At 51.8% G+C, this 25,501-nt stretch overlaps 1 protein-coding gene across 3 annotated transcripts in view; it reads left to right on the top strand.

Annotated features, from left to right (window-relative positions):
* Mroh1 (maestro heat like repeat family member 1) overlaps positions 1–25,501 on the top strand; it is an 80,056-nt gene that overhangs the window by 48,850 nt on the left and 5,705 nt on the right. For 2 of the 3 annotated variants that reach the window (XM_006989345.4, XM_076556171.1), the window contains exons 14-35: positions 1,190–1,309; positions 4,069–4,176; positions 4,486–4,630; positions 4,866–4,906; positions 5,197–5,338; positions 5,663–5,715; positions 6,161–6,268; positions 6,830–6,949; positions 7,244–7,366; positions 8,896–9,042; positions 9,119–9,145; positions 10,005–10,127; positions 10,337–10,416; positions 10,609–10,723; positions 10,814–10,909; positions 11,451–11,555; positions 12,545–12,680; positions 12,780–12,892; positions 13,979–14,131; positions 20,786–20,940; positions 24,577–24,742; positions 25,223–25,419. In XM_006989345.4, the coding sequence (XP_006989407.1) occupies positions 1,190–1,309; positions 4,069–4,176; positions 4,486–4,630; positions 4,866–4,906; positions 5,197–5,338; positions 5,663–5,715; positions 6,161–6,268; positions 6,830–6,949; positions 7,244–7,366; positions 8,896–9,042; positions 9,119–9,145; positions 10,005–10,127; positions 10,337–10,416; positions 10,609–10,723; positions 10,814–10,909; positions 11,451–11,555; positions 12,545–12,680; positions 12,780–12,892; positions 13,979–14,131; positions 20,786–20,940; positions 24,577–24,742; positions 25,223–25,419 (2,573 nt within the window). The remainder of the gene's footprint in view (positions 1–1,189; positions 1,310–4,068; positions 4,177–4,485; positions 4,631–4,865; positions 4,907–5,196; positions 5,339–5,662; positions 5,716–6,160; positions 6,269–6,829; positions 6,950–7,243; positions 7,367–8,895; positions 9,043–9,118; positions 9,146–10,004; positions 10,128–10,336; positions 10,417–10,608; positions 10,724–10,813; positions 10,910–11,450; positions 11,556–12,544; positions 12,681–12,779; positions 12,893–13,978; positions 14,132–20,785; positions 20,941–24,576; positions 24,743–25,222; positions 25,420–25,501) is intronic. The other variant, XM_006989346.4, reaches the window with a different exon arrangement.

A 25,501-nucleotide genomic window follows, 5' to 3' on the forward strand; every position in this document is an offset into this window, starting at 1 on the left:
CTACTGCAGCATTGTGCTACTTCTAGGGACCGCTTCTGTATCTTACTATTATTTCCTCAGAAGCTTCTGATACAAACTCCAAATGACAGCCTCAGGCCTTTATATTCTGGCACAGTCTTCCCTGATACACCTGTGACAGGGCCCTGTAGCTCATTATGGGTCCAGACAATGAGATGTTTGCAGTCTCGAGTGGGCACATGCATGCTCAGCCTGGGCAGTCGGCTACCAACCCTGACCCACCCCGTTCCCATAGATAGCCATTCCATGAATGTGACCCAGGGAAAACAGGAGGTGGTAATCCCAGGAGGCTTCCTTGGGGCAGCTGCAGCTGCATTTGACCTGACATTCTAGGAAGCAAAAACATTCTCATGAGTCCGAAGGTTCCTGAGAATGGGGGCCTTGTGCAAAGGGCGCAGGCTGGGGACAGAGGCCAGTGTCTGTTAGGGTACGGTGGGCTAAAGAGACCATGGCTCTGAGTAAACATCACTGATTTTGGCTATTGGACTGGCCATGCAGGCTCAGAACTAGCAGTGCTTGAGTGATAGTTAAAGGTCTGAGAAACATTGCCTGGGAGGAGACCCAAACAACCAGGTCAATAGCATATCACAGGAAATGTGGGTGTCACACGAGAGAGGCCAGCACTGAAGGACACCCGTCCTATAGCTCAAGGCCAGATGAATAAATAGTACAGATAGGTTAGGTATGATATGCACCAAGACTCCATGAGTGTAGGGTAGGGAGGTAGAGCTCGAGGGCAGGGTGGTTTGGAGCAGATCTTTAGCAGAACTGTTTTATAGACATGAGGATGAAGCTTGGTAAAAGTTCATGAAGGAGGATGCTTCTGAGGGGCTGAGAGGAGGGCAAGAATGTATGTGGGAAAGCAGGAGGAGAGAGGCCTTCCTTTGCAGAACTGCACGTCACAAGGTAGCTGAAAGGCTGCTAGCTGAGAGCTGAGCAAGCTTCCATGAAGCCGGGTGTTAGGTACAAGTGTGAGTGTAGATACAATGTGTCTGTGAGTCTAGATGCAGGTGCAGTTGTAGGTACAGGTGTGGTGTAGGCGTATGTGGGTATTGGCACTGATACAGATGTGGGTACAAATGCAGTGCACATACAGATGTGGGTGCATGTATAGCACAGGACCAGATGTGTGCCCTGTGCCCCTTCCTGACCTTCTCTTGCTTCTGGGCAGGTGAAGCGTGCTGTGGTGCAGGTGATAAGTGCCATGGCCCACCATGGCTACCTGGAGCAGCCTGGAGGTGAGGTGATGGTTGACTACATTGTGCAGCAATGTGCTCTGCCCCCAGAGGAGGTAAGGACAACTACCAACAGACCCACCTGTTTCTGGATCTGTTGGATGCCAGGCTGTTCAATCTGTGTATCTCTTGAGCACTGTTAGCACTGGCTACCAAGAACCGCTAGCCTGGCAGCAGGTGGCTGTGCATGGGCTGAGGTTCCCTTTGGTGTCCGAGTCAGGGTCTCTGCATCTTGTGAGTCCACTCAGTAGATACCAGCTCAGAAGCAGAGGCAGAAGCCAGAAACTTTATTCTCTTTGATTGTTTTCTATTTTTAAAAAAAATTACTAAACAAGAGCCAGTGTCTTTTGAAGGAGAGCAAGGTAAGACATGATAAAGCAGACTGCAGGTAGAGGGTGGGTGGGTGGCTCAGCGGCATTGCGCTTGCCTGGTATGCACAGGGTGCTGGGCCCTTTAGTAAGGAAATGAGTGGAGGTGGAGTAGTTACACACTAAACTAGTGACTGCTCCAGTTCTCCGGCTGCCACCTCTGGATCTGGTTTCTTGGAGTTAGCAAAGCTAGTTCGTCCTAAGGTCAGTTCAGAACAGAGACGTGTATTAGTACTTTTCTGTTGCTCTGATAAACACCATGACCAAGGCAACCTGTAGGAAAGGTTTGTTTGGGCTTCTGGCTCCAGATGAGAGTCCACCATGACAGAAAGACAGCAGCGAGGGGCAGCCGTGGCGGCAGGAACAGGAGGCTGAGAGTTCACATCTCTACTGCAAGCGTGAAGCAAACAGTGAACAGGACGTGGGGCAAGACCACCCATAGCCTACCCCAGTGACTCACTTCCTCCTGCAAGGCTCCACCTCTAAAGATTCCACAGCCTCCAAAAACAGCACTGCCAGCTGGGACAGGTGTTCAAATACCAGAGCCTACAGGCGACATTTCCCATTCAAGCCACCACATGTGGCTGCCCTCTTGTACTCTGTCATTGTGGTTTATGCAGTACCTCGAACAGGACTCTGGTGCTTATTCTTCAAAAAAAAAAAAAAGTTTTTATTTATTTATTTATTTATTTATCCCTGCATGCCAAACGAGAGCACCAGATCCCATTACAGATTGTTATGAGCCACCATGTGGTTGCTGGGAATTGAACTCAGAACTTCTGGAAGAGTAGCCAGTGCTCTTACCTCTGAGCCATCTCTCCAGCCCTAATATTTTTAAATTATATTTTAAAAGAATAAACACAGGGGCTGGAGAGATGGCTCAGCAGTTAAGAGCACTGGCTGTTCTTCCAGAAGTTCTGAGTTCAATTCCCAGCACCCACATGGAGATTCACAGCTGTCTATAATTGTAGTCCTCTAGGATCCAATGCACTCTTCTGGTATGTAGATGTATGTGCAGATGAAAACATCCATATATATAAAGTAATTTTTTAAATTTAGATTTATTTTTTGTTTTATGTGTATGAATATTTGCCTACATGTATGTATGCATATTATGTGCATGCTTGGTGGTGCTCACAGAGATCAGAAAAGGGCATGGGATTCCCTGGAACTGGAGTTACGGATGGTTGTGAGCCACCGCGTGGGTGCTGGGAATTGAACCCAGGTCCTCTGTAAGAGCAACAAATGCTCTAAACCACTGATCCATCTCTTGAGCCCCATAATTTTTGTTATTCTTTGAGAATTTCATATAAAATATTTTGATCATATCCACTCCCCACTTTCCCTCTAACTTTTCCCAGATCTACTTTCTCCTTTTTGTAAAATTACATTGACAGCTAGGCAGTGGTGGCACACGCCTTTAATCCCAGCACTTGGGAGGCAGAGGCAGGCAGATCTCTGTGAGTTCAAGGCCAGCCTGGGCTACAGAGTGAGTTCCAGGAAGGTGCAAAGCTACACAGAGAAACCCTGTCTCGGAAAAACAAAACAAAACAAAACAAAACAAATCACATTTACTTATTTATGTGTGTGTGTGCTCATACATGTTACAGTACATGTATGAAGGTCATAGGATAACATAGAAGTTGGTTGTCTCCACCATGGGGTCTTGGGGACAGAACTCAGGGTATCAGGTTTTGATGGTATGTTTACCCACTGAACTGTCTTGTAGGCCCATCCTGCATTGGTCTTAAAGTACTAGAGGTCATGGATAATAAGCCCACTTTTGGAGGAAGCCTTGCCAAGGAAGGTTTCAGGCCCCACAGGTCAATTCCTCCTTTAAAAAAATATTTAGAGGGAGGGAGAGAGAGAGAGAGAAATGTATGTATGTATGTGTGTATGTATGTGAGTATGTATGTATGTATGTATGTGTGTATGTATGTATGTGTGTGTATGTGAGTATGTATGTATGTATGTGTGTGTGTATGTATGTATGTATGTGTGTGTATAAGTATATATGTGTGTATGTGTGTATGTATGTATGTGTGTGTGTATGTATGTATGTATGTATGTGTGTGTATGTGTGTGTATAAGTATATATGTGTGTATATATGTATGTATGTATGTATGTATGTATGTATGTATGTATGTATGTGTGTATGCGAGTATGTGAATGCGGGCACACGTGTCCTTGTAGGACACCTTCCAGGAGTTGTTCTCTCCCTGCCCCATCGGGTCTGGGAGTCCCTCGGATTGTCATTCTTACACAGAAAGCATGTTCTCTCCCTGAGCCATCTCACCAGCTTTTCTGGAGTGATCGTAGCACACTTTATGGAAAGTAACAGACTGTCAGGGGCAGGTTTTTCTGTCAGCCTTCTCCTTTCTCGTGCTAACCTGAGTGTGTGGACAACCATCCATCTTTGTCCTCACTCTGCTGCCTCTTCCCCCAGCCCGAGAAGCCCGGCCCTGATGGGGAGGAGCTGGCAGCAGACAGTGTGCGGGCGGTCAGCATCCGCACCCTCTACCTGGTCAGCACCACAGTGGACAGGATGAACAGCGTGAGTGTCGGTGTCTTCAACTCGAGGCCTGCTGCCTGAGCTTTCCATTCCTGAGATTCCCTGCCCTCCCCATCCCTGACTGGGTAACAAGTGAACAGTGGAGTGGAGGGTGGCCTTGAGAGGGCAGGGGCTGGCCAGTGCTCGGGGGACCTCTCAGCAATGGCAGGACACGCTGTCTGTCTCAGCTTGCGGCCCTCTAAAACTGCCCTGCTCCTATGTAGATGCGGAGACCAAATCCTCTCAGCCCTACTGCCCTGGAGGCCATGCCCAGTGCTTGCAGTCCACAGACCGTGGTCCTCTGTCCCTCAGGTTCTCTGGCCCTACCTGCTCGAGTTCCTCACCCCAGTGCGCTTCACTGCGGCCCTCACCCCACTCTGCAGAAGCCTTGTGCATCTGGCCCTGAAGAGGCAGGAGGCAGGGGCAGATGATTTCCTCGTCCAGTACAACTCGAATGGTGTGGAGGCCCAACCACCTTGCACCTGACCCCCGCCGGTTCCGTGCCCTCGCACCTTATCTTGTCAGCTCTCTGCCCTCGCCCTCGCCCCTGCCTCTGCCCCTGCCGCTGATCTCTCCCCCAGCTGCTGCTTCTGCATGATGCCCCACCCCAGCTGCCTGCTTCTGCATATGACACCCATCCTTTATCCCACACCTATTCCTGCCTTGTAACAGTTTCCATGTTTCTTGTCCAGCAAACCTCCCATCTCCCTTCGCTATGACCACAAGACTGCTGGTAAGCAAAGGGTCTGTTGTTGTGTCCAAGCACACTGGCTGACGCCATCCTTGTCCTTAGTGGGATGTGCTCATAGGTGTCAGCTTGACCATGGTTACTCTCTGTGCCTGAGTCCCTGTCCGTTCTTGTGGCAGGCTATGACCCTTGCCACGTCTCATTGAGATGTCTCCCACCCTGTGTTTGCTGGCTTTCCTTCATTCCTGGGAAGCTGGGAAGTTGTCCTGCTACATCTCCACCAGGAGGGTCAGGTGACTCCATGCTTAGGCAACCCCCTTCCTCCCCCCCTCCAGGTTGTGTCTTCTAACCCCTACCTGGGAGATGGACGCGGGGCAGCTTCATTGCGCCTCCTCAAGGTTATGCATCAGAACATCCACCCTTTGCTGGGCCAGCGCTGGGAGACAACCATGCCTGTGCTGTTGGAGCATCTAGATGGTGAGGCCAGGGAGACTAAGGAGCCCATTAGCCATCCCTGACCCTACTTGTACCCGTCTGTCATAAGGGCTGGCTGGTATAGGCCGGGTTTTGTAAACTGGAAGAAATAATCTTAGCTGTAATCTAAGAAAGGGCCTGGCTGTCTCACGAGGTGTCACCTGGTGAGATGTGGGAGGTGGGTGCAGCCTGTGGTATGATTGGCTGCTGCATTCCTCCTGGGAGTTCCCAGAGGTAAAGAGGGGTGGGCACTGCGGATCCACTCATGAATGTTGGGGTGAACCTGCCCGGCAGGACCCCAGCCAACTGGGTTCCTGGTCATTTCAGAGCACACTGAAGAAACCTTGTCACTGAAGGAGTGGGAGGAAAAGCTGCTAGTGGTGAGCGATGGACAGGAGGCCAAGGGCCTGTCTGGGTTGCTCGGGGACATTCCGGGCCTGGGCATGGAGGGCTGGGGTAGCCGGGCATGTGGGGCTGGTGTAGTGTACCTTTCGAGGGACTTGTTACCCGACTTCACCTGGCAGTGTGACCAGGGAATGGGCTTAGCAGTAGGGGAGTCTGGGGTGAGGATGGTGGTGGGCCTCAGATTTCCATGACAAGCACCACGTTTGAGGCCCTTTGAGCCATCCTAGCCACAGAAGGTGGTCTTCCCTCCTTCCACTGTCCCCAGCCTAGTTCAGAGGAATTTGTGCTTCAGCATGTCTCATAGCTGCCCACCTTCAAAGATCACTTACCAGCAGGAGTCACCATGAGGTTATCATGTGACGTCCCGGACCTCAGGCCCCCCTCCCACAGCCAGCCCCTCACTGGTGCTCTCATCCACAGTTCCTACGAGACACCCTGGCCGTGGTATCTGACAACACGTGGATCTGCCAGCTGAGTCAGGAGATGTGCAAGCAGCTACCCTCTTACAATGGGGCACCTCAGGAGAAGGTGCCCGAGACAAGCCAGCTGGGGTTAGGGGGCTCCGCACGGTCCCAGTCCTCAGCAACTGTGCTTTCAGTATTAGCGCTTTCCTGTCTGTGCCTTTGTCTCATGACTCTGGCAGCCCTGGCCAACCTGGGAAGAGCAAGTGGGATTAAGATCCTCTTCACTGCAGCTAACAGCTGGGGGTGGGGCCTGGTTGCCTGCTACTTGTTTCTCAGACAGAGCCCAGGGCTCACCCTTCCATCCTCATGGGGGACCCCTCCTGTGTCCTGCTTGAAATACAGTTCTCCAAGGGGCGGGACATAGTGGTGCACACCCTTAATCCCAATACTTGAGAGGCAGATGGATCCCTGAGGTCAAGGCTAGCCTGCTCTACAGACTAATTCCAGGGTAACCAGGGCTATACAGAGAAACCCTGTCTCCAAAAACAAAAACGACCAAAGAAAAGAGAGAGAAGAAAAGGAGAGAAGGAAAAAGAAGTACAGCTCTCCATGAGCAGTGCCCCTTAGTGCAGGTGTCTATGTGCTCAGGAGTCAGGTGCATCTGTCTTCTCTGCCTCTGTTCCAGAATTTCCTGTATAAGTGCATAGGAACCACGCTGGGCGCTGCTTCAAGTAAGGAGGTGGTAAGAAAACACCTTCGAGAGCTGCTGGAGACAGCCAGATACCAGGAGGAGGCAGAGCAGGAGGTAGGGAGCCCCGCTGCCCAGGGCTGCCAGGCCCTAGGCATCTCCCTCCTCCCAGGCAGCTAGCCAGTGCATGCTCATGTGTGCTGTGAGCATATAGGTGCATGAATGTATGTGTGGTACACTACCTGCTTCCACACTTGTGCTCACGTGTATACAGTGTGCCTTTGGGTTTATGTGTGCATGGTACTCTGTGTACATGTGTATGTGTATTGTGTCTGTATGTTCCTCCCCACACAGCATGTGGGCAGGTGGGCCACTTTGCCCAAGTGTGAGCACGCCTGTGTGCCTCCCCAGGGCCTTGCCTGTTGCTTTGGGATTTGTGCCATTGCCCACCTTGAGGACACTCTAGCACAGTTGGAGGACTTTGTGAGGTCAGACGTGTTTAGGAAGTCCGTCGGCATCTTTAGCATTTTTAAGGTAAGGAGGGTCACTACCCAGAATGGAGGCCTGGGCGAGTAGATCCCTGTCTGTGGCTGCCCTGCTTTTCAGTGTCTGTGGTAGGGTGGGTTGCTGCTCCTCCGATTGCAGCTCTCTCTTTTCTCACAATCAAGGCCAGGTGAGTACCTCAGGCTCAGAGGGAAACAGAAAAGCACCTTGTTCTGCAGCCGCTTGGCATCCTGTATTCCCTCCTCTGGGCCTGGACTCCCCTCCCAGCAGAGGGCATCCCAGAAGCAAATCTAGCTGGTGACAGTGGCCTGCCTCCAGGTGTGGGCACTGAGAGGAGTTCCAAGTGGCAAGGTTGTAGGCTAGTCAGTTTTGTGTTGCTATGACAAATACTTGAGAAAATCAACTTTAAGGAGGGAAGATTTATTTTGCCTCCCAGTTTCAGAGGTTTCAATCCATTGTTATTTGTCGGTTGATTTAAGGCCTGTGGTAGGCCAAACATGGTGGAAGGGCATGGCAAAGAGAGCTAGCTACTCACCTGACATTAGCCAAGAAACAAAGTTTGCTTGCCTTTGTAACAGCTCTTACCCATCCATGATGTTATGAATCTGTCAAAGGGTTAGTCCATTGATGAACCAGTCTCTTGCCAAAAGCTTCCACCTTGAACACTGCTGCTCTGAGGACTTGTGAACTTTACAGACATTCCCAAATATTGCACCTCTAACCATTGCAGCATGGGGATACTTGAGCTTTGGGGGCAGTTCTTACCTGAACCACACAAGTGGAGAACTGAACTTTACCCTTCTTTATGGTGTTTCTAGATTTTTTTTTAAATTTATTTTTATTTTTTTTATTTTTATGTGTATCAGTGTTGTGCCTGCCTGTGTGTCTGTGCACACCTGGTGCCCACAGAGGTCAGAAGAGGGCATGGGATCCCCTGGAACTGGAGTTATGGATGGTTGTGAGCCATCATGTGGGTGCTGGGAATTGAACCTGGGGACTCTGCAATAACAAGTGCTCTGAACTGAGCCATCTCTCCAGCCCCCTCTATCTCTGTCTTGAGACAGGGCCTCAGTATGTAGCCTTGGCTGGCCTAGAACTTGATGTGTAGACCAGACTGGCCTCAGATTCAAAGAGTCTGCCTCTGTATCCAGAGTGCTGGGATTAAAGGTGTTCTACCATATGTAGATGTAGCTGCTGCCACCTTTTCTAATGTTGATATCTACAAGCCTCTCGGGCAGAAGGCTGGTCTGCAGTCATATGGTCTGCAGCCATAGCCCTGCCGTTTCCGGTTGGTAGGCCTCCAGCTTTTCTTTTTGCTGTTCCTTTCCTCCTTGGTCCCACTGCCTCAGCTCTTTTCCTGCAACCAGTTGGTTCCCAGTGGGCCTGTGTGGGCACCGGGTCTGACCTTCTGCCATCCCTGGGTGCGGCCTCTGGTGTTCCTGGCTGGCTCTGAGTATTCCAGGAGCTTTAGAGTACAGAAAGCACACTGCCAGGCAAGGCTGCCTGTGGAGAGTCGTTCCCTGAGTACCTGATACCCTGCTGATCTCTCTGCCTCCCAGGACCGAAGTGAGCATGAAGTAGAGCGAATGAAGAGTGCTCTGATCCTGTGCTATGGGCACGTGGCTGCACAGGCCCCTCGTGAGCTGGTGCTGGCCAAAGTCGAGGCTGACATCCTCCGCAGTATGTTTCAGTGCTTCAATACCAAGGTGAGCATTGCAGCTGTCTGTGTGGGCCGGTCACACAACTCCAGAGTCTTAATTTATTTCACTTTTTGTTGTTTAGGTTCTGGGAATAAAGGTAGAGACCAAGGTATAGTGTATAGCAACTTTATGTGAACTGTGCCTTTTCTCTCTTTCCTCTGGGCTGGGCTTTGGGGCAGAGCCAAACCCAGAACTGGCTGGGCCTCCTAGCCATGATGGTCCTGGGGGAGTGTCCTGCCCACTTCCCTTTGGAGCGGCACTTCATGGAGCTGTAACATCTAAGCTCCTGCTAAGGGCAGAGCAAGACTTCTTCTGCCTCGAGGCACTAGGGCCCGGGCTACATGCTTGGAGTCAGCTGGTAGGCCACCCACAGCTGTGTCCCACACAACCCAGCGATAGCTCTGGGCACCTTTGGCTCTGCTCCCAATGCTTTTGGATCTGCCTTTCTCTGTGCCCCACAGAGCACCTAGGGGAGGGCTAGTTAAGCCCAGAGCTATTGAAAAGGGCCAGAGAGGTTCCCTTGGTCTCATTAACATACTTCTCCTGTGATATCCTGATACTAACCTGACAGGCCTTTGTGAGGGGCAGTTGGCTCTTCCTGGAGAGTGGGGAGCATTCTGGGGGTGGGATTGGTGAGGTTCTTTTAGTTATTTCTTTCTCGGCCCATAGGAGTAGCAGGGCCTGGCACTCTGTGTGCTCAGGATGGCCTCCCTTGCGCCTTCTGTGAAGCTCTCAGACCACACAGCAATTTCCCCGTGGACCAAGGCCCTAGAGCGCCCTGCAGGTCCCAGGCTCCCCCTCGGTCAGGAGGCTGCTGCAGTGCTTTATGATCAGTGGGCAGAGTCTCCGGCTGTTCTAGAAAGGACATGTGCTCCGGCTTCTGGGGCTGGGCCCAGCCCTGTGGCTGCTCTAGACACAGCAGCTCTGGGGCAGGTGTGCAAGCTTTCTGCAGCCAGCTGTTCCCCTAGGACCCAGCCCTGAAGCTGTGCCTCGTCCAGAGCCTGTGCATGGTCTGCCAGGCCATGTGCAGCAGCGCACAAGCCAGTTCCTTCCAGTTCTCAAGGAAAGCAGAGCTGGTAACGCAGATGATGGTGAGTTCCGGGCAGCTGCTGCTAGCAGGCAGTGGGGGCGGGGCCTGGGGAGGCCGAGGGATGCGTGCAGTGATGCAGACTAGGGGGCTCGGCAGGTGTAGACAGGCCTGCCTCCCAGAGGCTCAACCACCCACTTAGTGTGAGAGACAAGGTGAGCAGGGAGGAAGCTAATGCCTCCTCTGAGGGCCACTTCTGTGCTGCCACTGAAGGAATTCATCAGAGCAGAACCCCCAGACTGCCTAAGAACACCCATTCGGAAGAAAGCCATGCTTGCCTGCACGTACCTGGTGTATCCTTTCCGGCCTCTGTGGACTTAGTGGGCCTGTGGACCTGTGTGCAGGTGTATGGACTGCATCGTGTATCTGAGGTATTCCGAACATAGCAGCTGCGCTGTCCATGCAAGCCCAGGGGTTTCTGGGTGGACGCAGGCTGGAGAAGACATCATAGGTTCATTTATTGGGGCCCTTAACCTGCTGCTCAGCAACTTGGAGCCTGTATTGGAGGAGCAGTTACAGGCAGATGTGATCCACAGCTGCTTACACAGTGTCATGGCCCTGCCGCCTGAGCCTGAGGAGGAAGATGGCACCTGCCAGGAGGTACTGCCATTTCCATGGGAACGGGGAATGAGAAGGCCCCTGAAGGAAGTGGGACCATGCATGGAGCTGGTGGCCTGGCTCTCCTTCCAGCCTCTGTACCTGGACACGGTGCGTGCCCTTGAAGATTTGTTGACAAGCCTGCTGCGGCGGAACATGACCCCCCAGGGCCTGCAGGTCATGGTTGAGGTGTGCTGTGGGCATTTGCTGTTGTGGTGATGGAGCTTGGTCGTCCTGTCCCCGTCCCCGTCCCCCCCCACCCCCACCCCCGCCGTGGTTAGGTACTGCAGAGACAGTTTGATAGTCTTCAGGGGAGGGGTCCTTCCGCCTGGCAACTCTGACCAGGTAGATAGTGCCTCTGCAGCATTCCCTGGAGCCCGTGAGTCCCGGCTGCAGCCTGCAGCCACTTGAGGCAAGCAGGCTGACAAAAGGCATGCCCTGCTGTGGTGCTCTTCCCATTCCTCCCGTGGTTGCCGTGGGCTGGGGCAGCACCAACCCCTAATCTAGGCACCTAGTCCCTACTAGGCCTGGATCACTCTCAGCCACCCCGCGTGGGCAGGGGTGAGCTGCAGCAGATCCTGATGTGGGAGCCACCCTAGGTCCCACTCAGGTCCCTGAGGCTCTGAAGCAAGGCCCAGCAGGGACGCTGAGCTTGTCCTTGGGATGTGGGTTTCTGCACTCCTGGGTTCCTCCCCCAGTGGACACCTGTGTCAAGTCCATTCTTGTACAGCACCTGAGCCCATGGATCAAGTCCCCGAGGGGTCATGAGCGGGCGCGGGCACTTGGCTTGGGCGCCTGCCTGCTGCACTTCTTCCTGGAGCACTTGCATGTCAGCGTGAGTACTGGACCTAGACCTCACCCTCCTTCCGTCCCTCTGCCGGGGACGCCTGTGCTCCTCATGTCCCAGAACATCCTCTGACAAGGACAGAGGACCTGCCATGGATAGGACTGCCCTAGACTCAGCTCAGGGTGAACCAGCCGCCCCTAGGAAGGATGTGTTTAGATCTTCACTGCCAAGCCACTTAGCTTTGATTGGCACTGGCAGTGTTAATCAGAACATTTTCTCAGGAACAGATAGTGAGTGGATTTTTACAAACATCTTTTTGTCACTGATTGGAATCATCGTGGGGTATTTCTCATGACAGTTTTGTTTTTGTTTTGGTGTGTGTGTGTTTATGTGGTATGTGTGTGCTTTTCCCATAACCATGGTCTGACTGGAGTTTGTTTTGGTTCATGTTGACCTGAATCTAACCATTCTGGGAACAGCAGCCACCTATCCCTAGGTCCTGCATCCTGAAAGTCCCCTTTCTTGTCTGGTGACTTTTGGGATGTGGAGTCCCTGTACTGGGCACAGCTGAGAGGGGTCCAGGGGAGGCATGGTGTGTGTCCTGGGGGCAGGGGAGGGGGAAGTTGTTCGCAGCCTCTGGCAGGCAGGAGCAAGGCTGCTCCAAGGAGGGAGAGAGCTCAGTCTCTAAGGGGAGCAGAACTTGAGTGGTGGACTGGGATCCATCCAGGATAAAGGGGTACCTGTTTCCCTCCCGCATCCACAGATTTATCATCTGGGGAGGGTCATCCAAGGGTGGTGGCCGATTCAGCAGAGTACTTGTGCCTTCTTCTCTGCAGCTCACGTAGAAGTTCCCACTCCCTACGCTTAGGGAGCCAGGTGGACCAGGTGTGAGGGGGAACGTTTTCTAGGGCCATCAGCCACAGGGCGGGTCCAGGCCACACAGCTTCTTTCTGAGCCCTACTGGTGTAGACTGTACCTGACTATCCCCCAGAATTCCACAGCCCACTCACTCCCCTCCACCTTCCATCTTCCTCCAGACCTTGGTACCCTTCCACAACCTGGGTCTCCTCATCGGTCTCTTTGCTCCGCGGTGTGCTGACACATGGGCCACCACCCGCCAGGAAGCTGTGGGCTGTGTCCATTCCCTGCTGTACTTGCAGCTGGGCTATGAGGGTGAGCCCTGCTGGGGACGTGGGGACCGGAGAGGCAGCAGTCAGGGGACAGGGCCAGACTGGGATCCCCAGGGAAGCCTCAGGCAACTCCTGCCCTTAGGCTTCTCCAGAGACCACTGTGATGATGTGGCTGAGCGGCTCCTCACCCTGAAAGATGGCCTCGTGCACCCTGACCCCACCATCCTTTTCCACACTTGCCACAGCATAGCCCAGGTACTTACGGGATCCCACGGCAAGAAGGAGGGGCTGCGGTGCCTGGGGCTAAGGGACTTCCCAGGAAGTACTTGTTACCTCTAGCTCAGGGGCCCTGAGGGGCAGCTGTAAGCAGGATTGCAATCAATCATCTAAGGATTGATTGTTGTCTGGGTCAGCGCTGCCATGTGTCTCATACCTGCCTGCTTCAGAACACCACCGTCTGGGCAGGATCAAGATGGGGTGTGTGGTAAGGTCTTGGTGGAATGCCTGAGAGGGATCTCAATACTTTGAGATCCAGATGTCTTTGGGGCTGCCTGCTCCCTGCTCCCCAGCTTTCTACTGAAGATGTGGGTTTCTAAAGAAGGAGGACATGATGCTGGTGTGTATGTGAATGCCCTACCCAGAGTTGAAAACTACTCAGCCATATGCATGGTCTAGCGTGGGCCCTGTCTTTGACTCCAGCTGGCTGAGGCACTGTCCTACAGCATTTGGAAGTTAAGAAGTGGGCCAAGATGTCTTTCATACCCTATATATTGTACTCTCTGGGTACCATACCCAGCCTGAACCATCTGACCATATGTCTAGCCTGAGGCTCAGCAGGGCTCCAAGGATGGAAAAATTAGCTCTTCCCTTAGCAAATCCTCTCCAACCCTGTGTATGAACATTGCTGCTCTTCTTGGTATGGCCAGGATCTCTGGCAGAGTCTGATAGGGGGGGGGCCCTGGGCCCTTTCTGGAAACACTCAGTGCTAGGGAGCAAATACCCAGCCCTGGGTGGGTCAGAAGGAGCTGGGCTCTGTGGTTGGGGTTGGCACTGTGATGTTCTTCCGGCGCATTTGTTGGAGCTGGAGGGTCACTTCTGGGCCTATTGAGGTGGGGAAGCTGTAGGCCTGTCCTGGTCCCTGTGTCCTAGGCGTTCCAGAGCAGCTCCACACAGGTCACTCTCCTGTCCTCTCTTCAATCCCAGCCCGGCAGCTGCCCAAGGACCACCTTCCTGGAATAGTCCAGACTCAGAAGGGTGAAGAAGGAAGAGTAAACTCGTGAGTTTCCCCCGGGAAGCAGTTTGGGCTGACCCTGCTTGGTTCTGGTATCACCCTTCTCCCAGGTTATTGCCAAGCGCCTCCCATCGGATCAGCTCATCAGCCTCTTGCTCACCATGTTTGAGAGCCTGGGAGACCCGGACAAGAACTGCTCCCGTGCATCCACAGTCATGATCAACTGCCTGTTGAAGGAGCGAGGCAACGTGCTGCTGGAAAAGGTGGGTGCGGAGCATGTTTAGGGGACTAGGGTGAGGCTGAGGGCAAGGCGAGGGCTGGGTACCCTAGGCTCGCCTGCCCAGATGCCCCTGTCTGACTCCTACCTCTCTGACTGCATCTATTCTGGGTCTGATTTGGACAAATCTTTTCTTATCTGAAGATCACTTAGAACTTGATAAAAGCAACTCTATTAAGAATTTAAGGTTGGGGATTTAGCTCAGTGGTAGAGCGCTTGCTAGCAAGCGCAAGGCCCTGGGTTTGGTCCTCAGCTAAAAAAAAAAAAATCATTTAAGCCGAGTGTGGTGGCAGAGGCCTTTAATCCCAGCACTCAGGAGGCAGAGGCGGCAGATCTCTGAGTTCCAGGACAGCCAGGGCTACACAAAGAAGCCCTTTGGGGGCTGGGGAGAGGGGATTTAAGAGGAAAAAAGTTGCAAGTCTGGCATGCTTGGACCCTCTCTGTCCTTGGAGTCCCAGCCATTTAGGAGGCTTAGCAGGGAGGATCACATGTGGCTAGAGCTGAGGAGAGAGAGGCAGCTAATCATGGTGGTACACACCTATAATCCCAGCACTTTGGAGGTAGAGACAAGGAAGATCAGGGGTTCAAGGCTAGCCTCAGCTGTATAGGTAGTTTGAGACCAGCCTGAGCTCCATGATGCCATCTCACATACACACACCCCAACACACACACACACAAAACCCACAAACACTAACACTGAGCTGATACTTGCTAAGTGCCTGATCCTCTAACCAGGGAGAACATAGGTACACTGGGTCACCCAGGTCCCGGGGAGATTGCCAGGCATGGGACTTCAGGATCTCATACAGAAACGCCAAGTTCATGCACAGGACTGCTGCTCTGCTCCTGCTTTGTACAGCCTGTTCACCGTGCCTAGAGGGCTGCAGCCCACACCTGTCTTCTCCTGGTAGTTGTTTCCAAATGTGTCTTGGGAGCACCTGTGACTGGACATTTGGTGTGCAGTGAGAGTGAAGTGTGTCTCTGCCCTTGGTCCCTCTAGGTCTGTTAGGCTCCAACAGGCTGGACAGCTGTAGAGTAGAAGATTTAGAGTCCTGGAAGGTGTGGACTCAGCTCATTTGCTGGGGGGGATTTTGAGATTCTGTATCTAATTGAAGTATCCCAGAAAGAAAAGGAGCTGGAGTGTCAGTTCACACAGTCATCCCCAAGGAGAGTCACTTGCCAGCTTCTGAGTCTTCCCTGGCCCCAGGTGACACCCCGGCCCCCTCCACCACCCCACACAAGTGTCTCACAAGTGGTGTGAAAGTGAGGTCACTCGTGCCCCTTGTGCTGGCCGACTGCTCGCTCCTCATTATGGCTGTCACATTGGTTCGTCTTCCATCTCAGAGCACTTAGCCATAGTCCCGACTGTCTGTAGAAAGCTGTCTGAGGTCACATCCCAGTTGGGACCTACCTGGAGAGTGGTGGTGGTGGTGGCCGCAGGGCTCCTCTTTCTGTCCTTTTGTGATGGGCTTATGATATTCCGTATTAGGATTTAATTTGCATTTTCTGGTGACCGAGAGCTAATTTGATGACTTCTCTTGTGAGGACCATGGTCTTTTGCCCATGTCCATGTCTGTGCTCCTCTTACTGATCTATAGGAATATTCTGATCCTTCTGCTAGTGAGTACATTGGAGGCAGGAACTAACCAGTGAAAAAGAAGGGAGCGTCTAACAGAAGGGCCCTCAGACCAGGGGTTTCACGTGCTGCCCCTCTAGATGGGAATAGTATTCCTGTGCCATTGGACAGCTGACGGAAGAGGTTGATGTTGTGGAGATCCTGTCTGATGGGATCCTGGAGGGGAGCAGAGCAGGAAGGGGGAGGGGCACAGTGTGCCACTTGGGTCCACCTGGTGAGGCCTGGGTTTCCCGAAGCCACAAAGTCGGACATCAAGGGATCCCCTGGTAGTTGTACAGATGGAGGGGAAGAATTGGGCTGGAGGTGGTCATCACCAGGTACATGTGGCCAATCCACATGCTTACCTGTCATCCAGTGGTAGACATCTGGGTTATTTCTACCTCTTGGCTAATATGAATAAAAAGTCAGTGAGCACAGCTGTACAAATATCTTAAGTCCTTGTTTTTATCTCTTTGGGTGTATGACCAAACTGAAAAATATTTTAAGGATTTAAAAAAATATATTTACTTAGGGCTGGAGAGATGGCTCAGCTGTTAAGAGCACTGGCTGTTCTTCTAGAGAACCTGAGTTCAGATTCCCAGTGACCACATGGTGGTCACAACCATCCATAACTTCAGTTCCAGAGGATCCCGTGCACTCTTCCAATCTCCTCAGATGCCAGACATGCATGTGGTGCAGACATACATGGATGCAAAGCACTCATATACATAAAATTTTAAAAATCCTGTTTTAATTAAATTTTTATTTTAAATTTATTTATGTGTATGAGTATTTTGCCTGCATGTATGTATGTGTACCATGTGTGTGCAGTGCCCACAGAAGCCAGAAAAGGGCCTTAGATCTTCCAAAACTGGAGTGACAGTCACTAGTCATCACATGGTGCAGGCAACTGAACTCGGGTCCTCTACGAGAGCAGCAAGTGCTCTCACCAGCTGGACTCTCTGGATGACCCTGGTTCTGATCTATTTATTCATTCCTCTCTCTGTGTGTGTGTGTGTGTGTGTGTGCGCGTGTGCGCGTGCGTGTGTGTGTGTGTGTGTGTGTGTGTGTGTGTGTGTGTCTGGGAGCAGGGGAACTTGTGAGTACCTGTGCAGTAGCACACCCGTAGAGTTCAGAAGACACCACAGAGTCTTGTTCTCTCCTTCCACCATGTGAAATTGGAAGCATCCAGTTCCGGTCCTCAGGCTGGACAGCAATCTCCTTTACTCTTTCTTTTTTTTTTTTAATTTTATTTTATAATTTAATTTAATTTTACATATCAGCCACAGATTCCCTTGTTCTCCCCCTCCTGCCCCCCACCTTTACTCTTGAGCTGCTTGGTGTGGGCATTGGGAACTAAACTCGGGACCTCTGTGAGAGCTGAACCTTCTCTGCAGTCGCATCACTGTGGCTTTGATTTGCGTTTCTCTGGTGGTTAATGAAGGTGGGCATCTTTGTATCATGTATCTATTGGCCATTTGTGTATCACCTCTGGAACACGTTTATTCAAGCCAGTTGTTGTTGAGACTTTATTATTAGTGTGTGCAACAGCTTGAGTCAGTCCTCTTCTGTCTTTATGGGAGCTCTGGGGAAGAAATTCGGGTCATCATGCCAGTGCCTTTAACTGCTGAGCCCTCTGCTGGCCCTGGGAGGTGAATGGGCCTGTCACCTTATAGTTCTTTATACATTTTGGATATTAATCCCCTTATCAGATATATGACTTTCAAATATGAGCTTCATTCTGTAGTAACTTCAAAGTATATCAGTTTGTCCTTTGGTATGCGACAGTTTTGAGGTTGATCTAGTCCCGCTTACCTCTTTTATTGCCTGTGCTTTTGGTGTGATGTCTAAGAAATCATGGCCAAACGCCATTATATGTTTGTTGTTTTTGTTTGTTTGTTTGTTTGTTTCTTCCTCAAGACAGGGAGGGTTTCTCTGTGTAGCCCTAGCTGTCCTGGAACTCACTCTGTAGCCCAGGCTGGCCTCGAACTCACAGAGATCCGCCTGCCTCTGCCTCCCAAGTACTGGGATTAAAGGCGTGCACCACCACCGCCTGGCTTGCCAGATCTGTTGTTAAGGAAGCTTTGTCCTGTTTTCTTCCCTGAGCTGTATGGTTTTGGGTTTCCCTTTGCTTCATAGAGCCAGGTGTCCTTGCATGGTCCTGAATTACAGAGCCCAACCAGTTTAGACTTTGGCCTGTCTCTGGCATCTCAGTCATCTGGTAACTTGGCATTTCTGCAGCATTGGTCCATCAGGGTCATGGGAATCCTCTCTACTCTGAGAGACTCAGACAGGAACCTCTTACAGACAGGCTGGTGCTGGTGGACATCTGGTCTAACTCTGAGTCAGTGTGGTTCTGGCATGCAGCTGACTGAGGTCCCACCGAATATACCATGATCGTGAATGAAGCACCCTGTAAAGCTGCATGGGAGACAAGGTGGGGGGACAGAGCAGATCTTCAGTACCTGCATCAGGCAGAGGGAGGAGGGTCTTCTGTGGGTCAAAATCGAACACAGGAAAGAGGAAACATATGCTAATGCAAGTGGCTGCGGGACAGAGACGCTACCATGTAAAAACAGGCTGCTCAAAAATCAGAGTGAGCCGGGCGGCAGTGGCGCACACCTTTAATCCCAGCACTTGGGAGGCAGAGCCAGGCGGATCTCTGTGAGTTCAAGGCTAGCCTGATCTACAGAGTGAGTTCCAGGACAGGCACCAAAACTACACAGAGAAACTCTTGTCTCGAAAAACCAAAAAAAGAAAAACAAAATCAAAGTGAGGGCTACACGTGACCCAGTCCTCCACCACTAGAAACACTCCTGGATGCACACAGAAACTTATACACAAATGTTCATAGCAACATTATTCATGAAGATGCTATCAGTTTGTGAATGAGAAAGAAAATGTGGCCGGGCAGTGGTGGCGCACGCCTTTAATCCCAGCACTCGGGAGGCAGAGCCAGGCGGATCTCTGTGAGTTCAAGGCCAGCCTGGGCTACCAAGTGAGCTCCAGGAAAGGCGCAAAGCTACACAGAGAAACCCTGTCTCGGAAAACCAAAAAAAAAAAAAAAAGAGAGAAAGAAAATGTGGTCTGTCCGTATGGTGGAATATTATTTTACCATATGGAGGAAGACATCCTAACACATCCACAGTGTAGATGAACCCTGAGAGACATTGTACCTAGTGAAAGCCAGAAAAGAAGCACCGTGCACTGTGTGATCCGTTCATATGAAATGTCCAGAGCAAGCGGGTCCACGGAGAAGAACGTAGATCCGAGGTTTGAGGGCCTGGGAAACAGGCGGGCTCATGAGGACAGGATTTCTTTTGTGGTTATGGAATTTCTGAAATTGGAAGTGTGATTGTTCGCATAGCCATCAGGGGGCTGGCGCTGCTGCAGTGGGACCACGCCTTCACGCAGCTGACGCAGACAAATGACAGACCAAGCCGGTAGATAGGGCAGGACTACTCCCGAGTGCTCTGAGCAGAGGGACGGGGCCACAACCCAAAGGTAGACAAAGGTCCAGAGACCAGACAGAGCCTGCCGCCTACTTGGCCAGGAAGTGGGGTTCCGTGCAGAAGAACTTAGAAGTGGACTCCTAAGTCAGAATAATGAGGAAACTGCCCCCACTGTAAGGCCACCACACCTAGTCACTGCTGTCATAGTGGGTAGAAAAGTGCTTTGCAGAAATCACTACCCTGAGCAGTAGGCCAGTAACAAGGAAGGACCAGTGCTTAAAGATCTAGAGACTCAATACTCCTTGTCACAACTTAAAGGGGCTGGGAGTATGGCTCAGTCCTAACATGATCGCAACAAACACAACTTCCCCCACACAGTAACAACCAACAGACTTCCCAGAAGCCGGAACAGGAAGCTTTCACTTGCCAGTGTCCAGAGGCCGCTTGAGGCCACAGCTGGGTCAGGACACAGAGCCAGAAGATGAAGGTATAGATGAGCAGGTAGATAGGAGGAGGTTACCCAATGAGGGAGCCATGGGGTCTACCTACTGTACCCAAGGCCATCCAGTGACTCTAATGTCATGCTCACACCTCTGAGCCCTGTAGTTCCCAAGGGAACTAAGTGCCCTGTGTAGTCCACATTGATATTCAGCCTCCTGTACCCTTCCCGGTTTCACCAAGGAGAAAGGGTCTGGCCTTGACAGTTTCCACTGGACCCAGAATCTTCCCAGTGTCTGTAGTTGCCGAGGAACTTTCTGTTTCCATCTGCTTCGCTTCTGTAATCTCTACATATGGCTTTGGCTTCATGTGTTGTGGGGCTGGGAGTTTTTCTACATCTAGAATCAGAGAGGAGATTCATAAGCTAAGCCCTGCAAGACTGCCTAGGGGTAGGCCACGCTTTGGAGAATAACTGAGGCTGCAGGTCTGTCCACTCCATGTAGGTAGTTCTAAAGGGAGTTCCTGGCCAGAGTTCCTGCTCACTTGTGTTCCCCAGTGTCTGTGGTACCTGCTTTGTACAGCAGCAAGACACCCAAAGCTCAGGCAGGGGTTGTCAGGCCCTGCCCCTCCTTCTCCAAGTCACCCTCTAGCCCAGTCTTACTCGGGTCCATGGCTCCTGTTTTGTCCTCCCTCTCCCTCCTAGCCTGATTTCTCATATGGGTCTTGCCTCTAGCAGACAGTAGCTGAGTTACAGGAACACTCTAGAGGCTCAAGGGGCCCCTTTTACCTCACACTCCACTTTCCCCTCCTATGTAGTTCTGGGGCTCTAATTTGAGGTAGTCTCCTACATATTGGTAAATGCTCTACCACTGGACCATGGCCTACTTCTCTCTTCTCGTGTGGGATCTAGGTTCTTGTTCTCAGCCACTCATACCCATGGGAGCATTGCCTTGAACCTTTCCGCCGTAAGCCTGTGGCTTGCAGTCAAGAGCTCTGGACTTCTAAGGACTTTCCTTCTCATAGTCTGGGCTAGTGGGGCCCTTCCCCGTCATGCCTGATGTGGACATGTGCCCTGGGATGTTCACAGCTTCAAGGCCTGACTGCAGCATCCCACTTGAGCCTGTCCTGTCTGCAGGTACCTGAGATTGTGAGTGTGTTGCGAGCCAAGCTGCGGGATACCCAGGAGGAACATGTCCTACCAGCTGCCCAGCACAGCGTGTACCTCCTAGCATCTCAGCACTGCGAGGCAGTGGTATCCAGTCTCCTGGGAAGCCCCCTGCCCTTTGACAGGTACTCAGTACTCTCAGCTTGTTTGGTGGAAGCCATCCTCCAGCTTTGGGGTTTTCCTGCATGGCACAGTGTGTGCTCCTCCAGCACCTCTCCCCCTCTTCTGCAACCTAAATTTTCTGCATGAGTCCCCACGGACCTGGGCTTGTGGAAAAGATGATCACAGTGCAAAAGACTACCTCTCAGGTATCCAATATCCTCTTCAGATATTTTAGGATTCCAGTTAAGATCCTTCTGGGACCCGTGCAGTGGTGGCACATGTCTTTAATCCCAGCACTCAGGAGGCAGGCAGATCTCTAAGTTCAAGGCCAGCCTGGTCTACAGAGCAAGTCCCAGAACATCCAGAGCTGTTACACAGAGAAACCCTGTCTCAAAAACAAAAAAACGACAACAAACCCAAAACCTTCTTGGGCATACCTGCTAGGCCAGGTTTCCTTCCCATAGCTCTTCATGGTGGCCACTGTCCTTAGCCTCCTCTCAGGCTCTAAGCCTCCTGCTATGATTCTGTAATTTATTAGAGTACTCATCACCTGTGAGCAGAACCCCACCGTGACCACTGTGGACCCCTCTAGGAGCCTAGGAACCCTGTGTCACCCTATATCCAGAAGTCTCCCACCTCACCAGTCTTGAAACCTTTTCTTCTTGCCTGCCTTTCTTTTCCCTTCCTGCACCCTATCCTGAGGCTATGGGCTTTGGTGGTCTCATCTTTCTTTGTAGTCTTGGTTGGGGGCAGAGGTCATCCTTTAGGCCACTACTAGACCAGGCCACTACTGGTATGGTGCCCACCTTTGCTGGTGCTGATGCTAGGGCACAGGATGCATGGCTGTGTCACTATCAGCTCTTGTTCTTATCAAGCTTGGAGGCTGTGCATTGAGAGTGAGTGAGTGAGTGAGGTGTGTGTGTGTGTGTGTGTGTGTGTGTGTGTGTGTGTGTGTGTGTGTGTGTTCTTGGAGGCAAGAATAATAAGGTGTAGTATCCTTTGGAGTTATAGGTGGTTGTGAACCATCCAAAATGGGTGTTGGGCTCTGAACTCAGGAAGAGCACCAAGCACTCTTAACTGCTCCTGTGGAGTCCTCATTTAGGTGATCTTCCTGCGGTCATTTGGTTCCCATTGAGACAGGGGTGCGCACAGGAGGGCCTGCCAGTCCTGCTGCCCTGCAGGCTTCTCTGTGCTTGCGGACCTCAGACACTGCTTGGAGGCAGAGGAGGTATCCAGTCTCCGGTCCCATCTGCTCGTCAGCTGAGCCCCCAACCTGCTACCAGTGTACTGCTGCTGTTCTTAGGGGGGCTTTGCCTGATCCTGAGCTTTGTGAGCAGACTGAAAAGCTCCCTTCTGCCTTACTTGCTTACTCTACTGCTCTTGAGATACAGTGAGGTGGCCTGTCCTTCTTGCTGTGTAGTATGGATGGTTTTTTGTTTTTGTTTTTTGTTTTTTTTTCTAGACAGGGCTTCTCTTTGTAGCTCTGGCTGTCCTGGAACTTGCTCTGTGGACTCAGAAGGCCTGCCTGCCTCTGCCTCCCCAGTGCTGGGATTAAAGGCGTGCGCCACCACTGGTTGGTTGTGTTTTATCTACACTGCTGGCCATTCCCAGGGATGTTCATAAATATTTTTACCTGGGCTGTTAAGAAATAATGTTTTAGCCATCTTTTGTAGAGTAGAACATAAAGAACCTGTCACATGCATGCAGTAGAATGACTGGGCAAGTCAGTGAGTTGTGCCAAGTCTGTGTGCCAAGACAGGGCTTCATGTTTATAAATGGTTGGGGAAAGATCAAAAGACCACTTCCTGACATGTAAAGGTGATAGAATCCAGATTTATGGGCCACCACCATGCTTATTCACAACATTTGTGATGTGCTGCTGTCTAAATGTAAAGCCTTGAGAAAGTTGTGAGGTCCACAGAATCTGAACTGTTTGTGCTCTGGCCATCTCATAAACTTCCGGCCCTGTCTTGGGTATGGGTGGGTTTGGCTCTGGTGTGTAGCCAGCCATCAGGGGAACTGAGCCTGGCTTCAAGGCACTTAGGTTCTGGTATGCATCCTCCCCAGCACCAGACATGACTTTATGTAGGGTGAGTTCTGCCTTTCTCACAGACTTAATTGGTCTTTGGTCTTATGACCTGGAGGTTGTTTCCAATGCTCTCTGAAATCATGTCACATTCTGGCTTCTGTTGGTTGCTGTGGAGGGATCTGCACGTGCCTATCTCACTGTCTCTGTGAGATGGAGCTTTCCCCTTGGTGTGCACGCTCTGTGTCCTCCTGGTGTCTTAGCCTACCCGGCCTCTGAATCTGTACAATGCTATTGTGTAGTCTAGTTTTGTTTTTACACAGGCAGACCTCAAATTTGCTCATAGCTGAGGCTGCCCTGAATTCCTGACCCTCTTGCCTCCACTTCTCAGGTGCTGGGATAACAAGCATGTACCGTCACACTTGGTCTCATCAGTTACGGAAGACAAGCACAACCATTTTTTCCACAGATATTTCTGTTATCTGTTTCTGAACTGCTGACTTTACCATCTACCTCTGTCATTCTGTCTTCTGAACTCTTCTTTGCTCTTCCTTCCTGGCCTCAAAGAGATCTGCCTCCTGGGTACTGGGACTAAAGGCACACACCAGCCTGCCTGGCCTCAAAGAGATCTGCCTCCTGGGTACTGGGACTAAAGGCACACACCAGCCTGCCTGGCCTCAGAGAGATCTGCCTCTGGGTACCGGGACTAAAGGCACACACCAGCCTGCCTGGCCTCAGAGAGATCTGCCTCTGGGTACCGGGACTAAAGGCACACACCAGCCTGCCTGGCCTCAGAGAGATCTGCCTCCTGGGTACCGGGACTAAAGGCACACACCAGCCTGCCTGGCTCGACTTTTGTTTTCCCCCCGCAACTCAGTTTCTCTCATCTGTTGTGTCTGGGCTGGCACCAATATGTCCACCAAGTGTGATATGTACCTTATTTCTATGAGGTTTCTTTGGTTCTCTTAATTTCATTTCTTAATTTCTTTTTGTGTGTATGTGCATGCCCATAGAAATAAGGACACAGAACTGGTTCGCGAGGCTGGTTCTTTCCTTTCACTGTGTGAGTTCCAGGGATTGAACTCAGATCATGGGGCTTGGTGGCAAGTTCCCTCATTCACTAAGCCATTTTCCAGGCTTCACATCTCCTAGAGTTGCTACTTGTGGTGTTTCTTAATTTCCAACAGTTTGAAGTTTGTCCTACACCTCTGCAGACACATGGGCATAACCATTTCCAGTATTCTGGGTACTGCCATTAGATAGTCAGGCCATCCTGTAATGCCCGAGTATTCTCATGGTGCCTCTTCCTTGGTCCTCTGACCATGTGCTGTCTCTGGGGCCTGGAATGGATGCTTACTCTGGAGAAGCCTGATCTTTGCTTCTGGCAGCTCCTTAGAGACCCTCTGCTTCCTGCCTCAGGTCCTCTATGTACAGGCCAGCAGTCTTCTCTCTGCCCTGGGGTCAGAGGAAGGCACAAGTTCAGATCTGACATCAGGACATCATTTCTCTCCCAGCAAGATCTGATTCTGGCATGTCTGAGCCTTGTGGAATCGGGGAGACTGCAGCATAAGGCAATGGTGGGCAGGGTGCTACAGCCAGCAGTCACTCAAGATGCCTTTCCTTTCTGTTCCAGTCACACCTGTGCCCTGTGGCGGGCACTGGCTGTGGAGCCCAGCCTCACCACTCAGGTCTTAGGGCTGCTTCTGGAGAAGATGAGCAGAGACGTCCCATTCAAGGAGAGCCGGGCCTTCCTTCTGGGTAGTACTGCTGACAGAGTGGCTACACTGCTTCCCCTGGCGGTGAGTAGGGACTTCAGGGCCTACCTTACATGCCACCCCTGCCCCCACATGAGGCCTGGGCACCCCAAAGGCACCTGGCAGCTGTGCTGGGGCTCATAAAGACCAGCAGGTGTTAGCTCCCAAGGGAGTCCACTTCACATTTTATCCTTCGGAAAAAAAATAAACCCAGCCCAGCCACACTTTAAGCAATAAAGCAGCTGTGAGAATTTCCTCTCCCTTCTAAGGAACCACGAACAGATGGTCTGAAGTTTGCCCCCACGAAGGCCACACTGTTCCCCTGCCCTGCGCATGCCTAGAGGACCGAGCTACACAGGGCCCTGTTTACTCCATGGCTTCTTGGGTCCCTCCTGCCTCTCCCTAGGGACCTAAAACTTCAAGTGTACATGGGATTCATGCTAAAGCTTGGAGCCCTTTGAATCCTGGAGTTGGGTACAAATGCTGCGTAGGGGGTGATGTGACCCTCTAGTGGCTCTGCCCTAGGCCACCTGTGCATTGTACGAGGTCCTGTCTGCCCCGTCGTCTGCAGCCGTGGTGCTGGAGCTCTACCCTCAGCTCTTCGTAGCACTCCTCCTGCGCGTCAGCTGCACTGTGGGGGTCCAACTGCCCAGGAACCTGCAGGGCAAGGAGCGGAGGAGCACCAGCCCAGCCAGACCCGCCAGGAACCTTGACCCCTGCAGGTAATAGGGGCCTCGCCTGCCATCCCATGCTTGCTTGTAAACACAGGTCGTGTGTGCATGTGTGGCGTGGTACATACAGTTC

Source organism: Peromyscus maniculatus, chromosome 20 (assembly GCF_049852395.1).
Source record: "Peromyscus maniculatus bairdii isolate BWxNUB_F1_BW_parent chromosome 20, HU_Pman_BW_mat_3.1, whole genome shotgun sequence".
In the NCBI taxonomy this organism is placed as follows: Eukaryota; Metazoa; Chordata; class Mammalia; order Rodentia; family Cricetidae; genus Peromyscus; species Peromyscus maniculatus.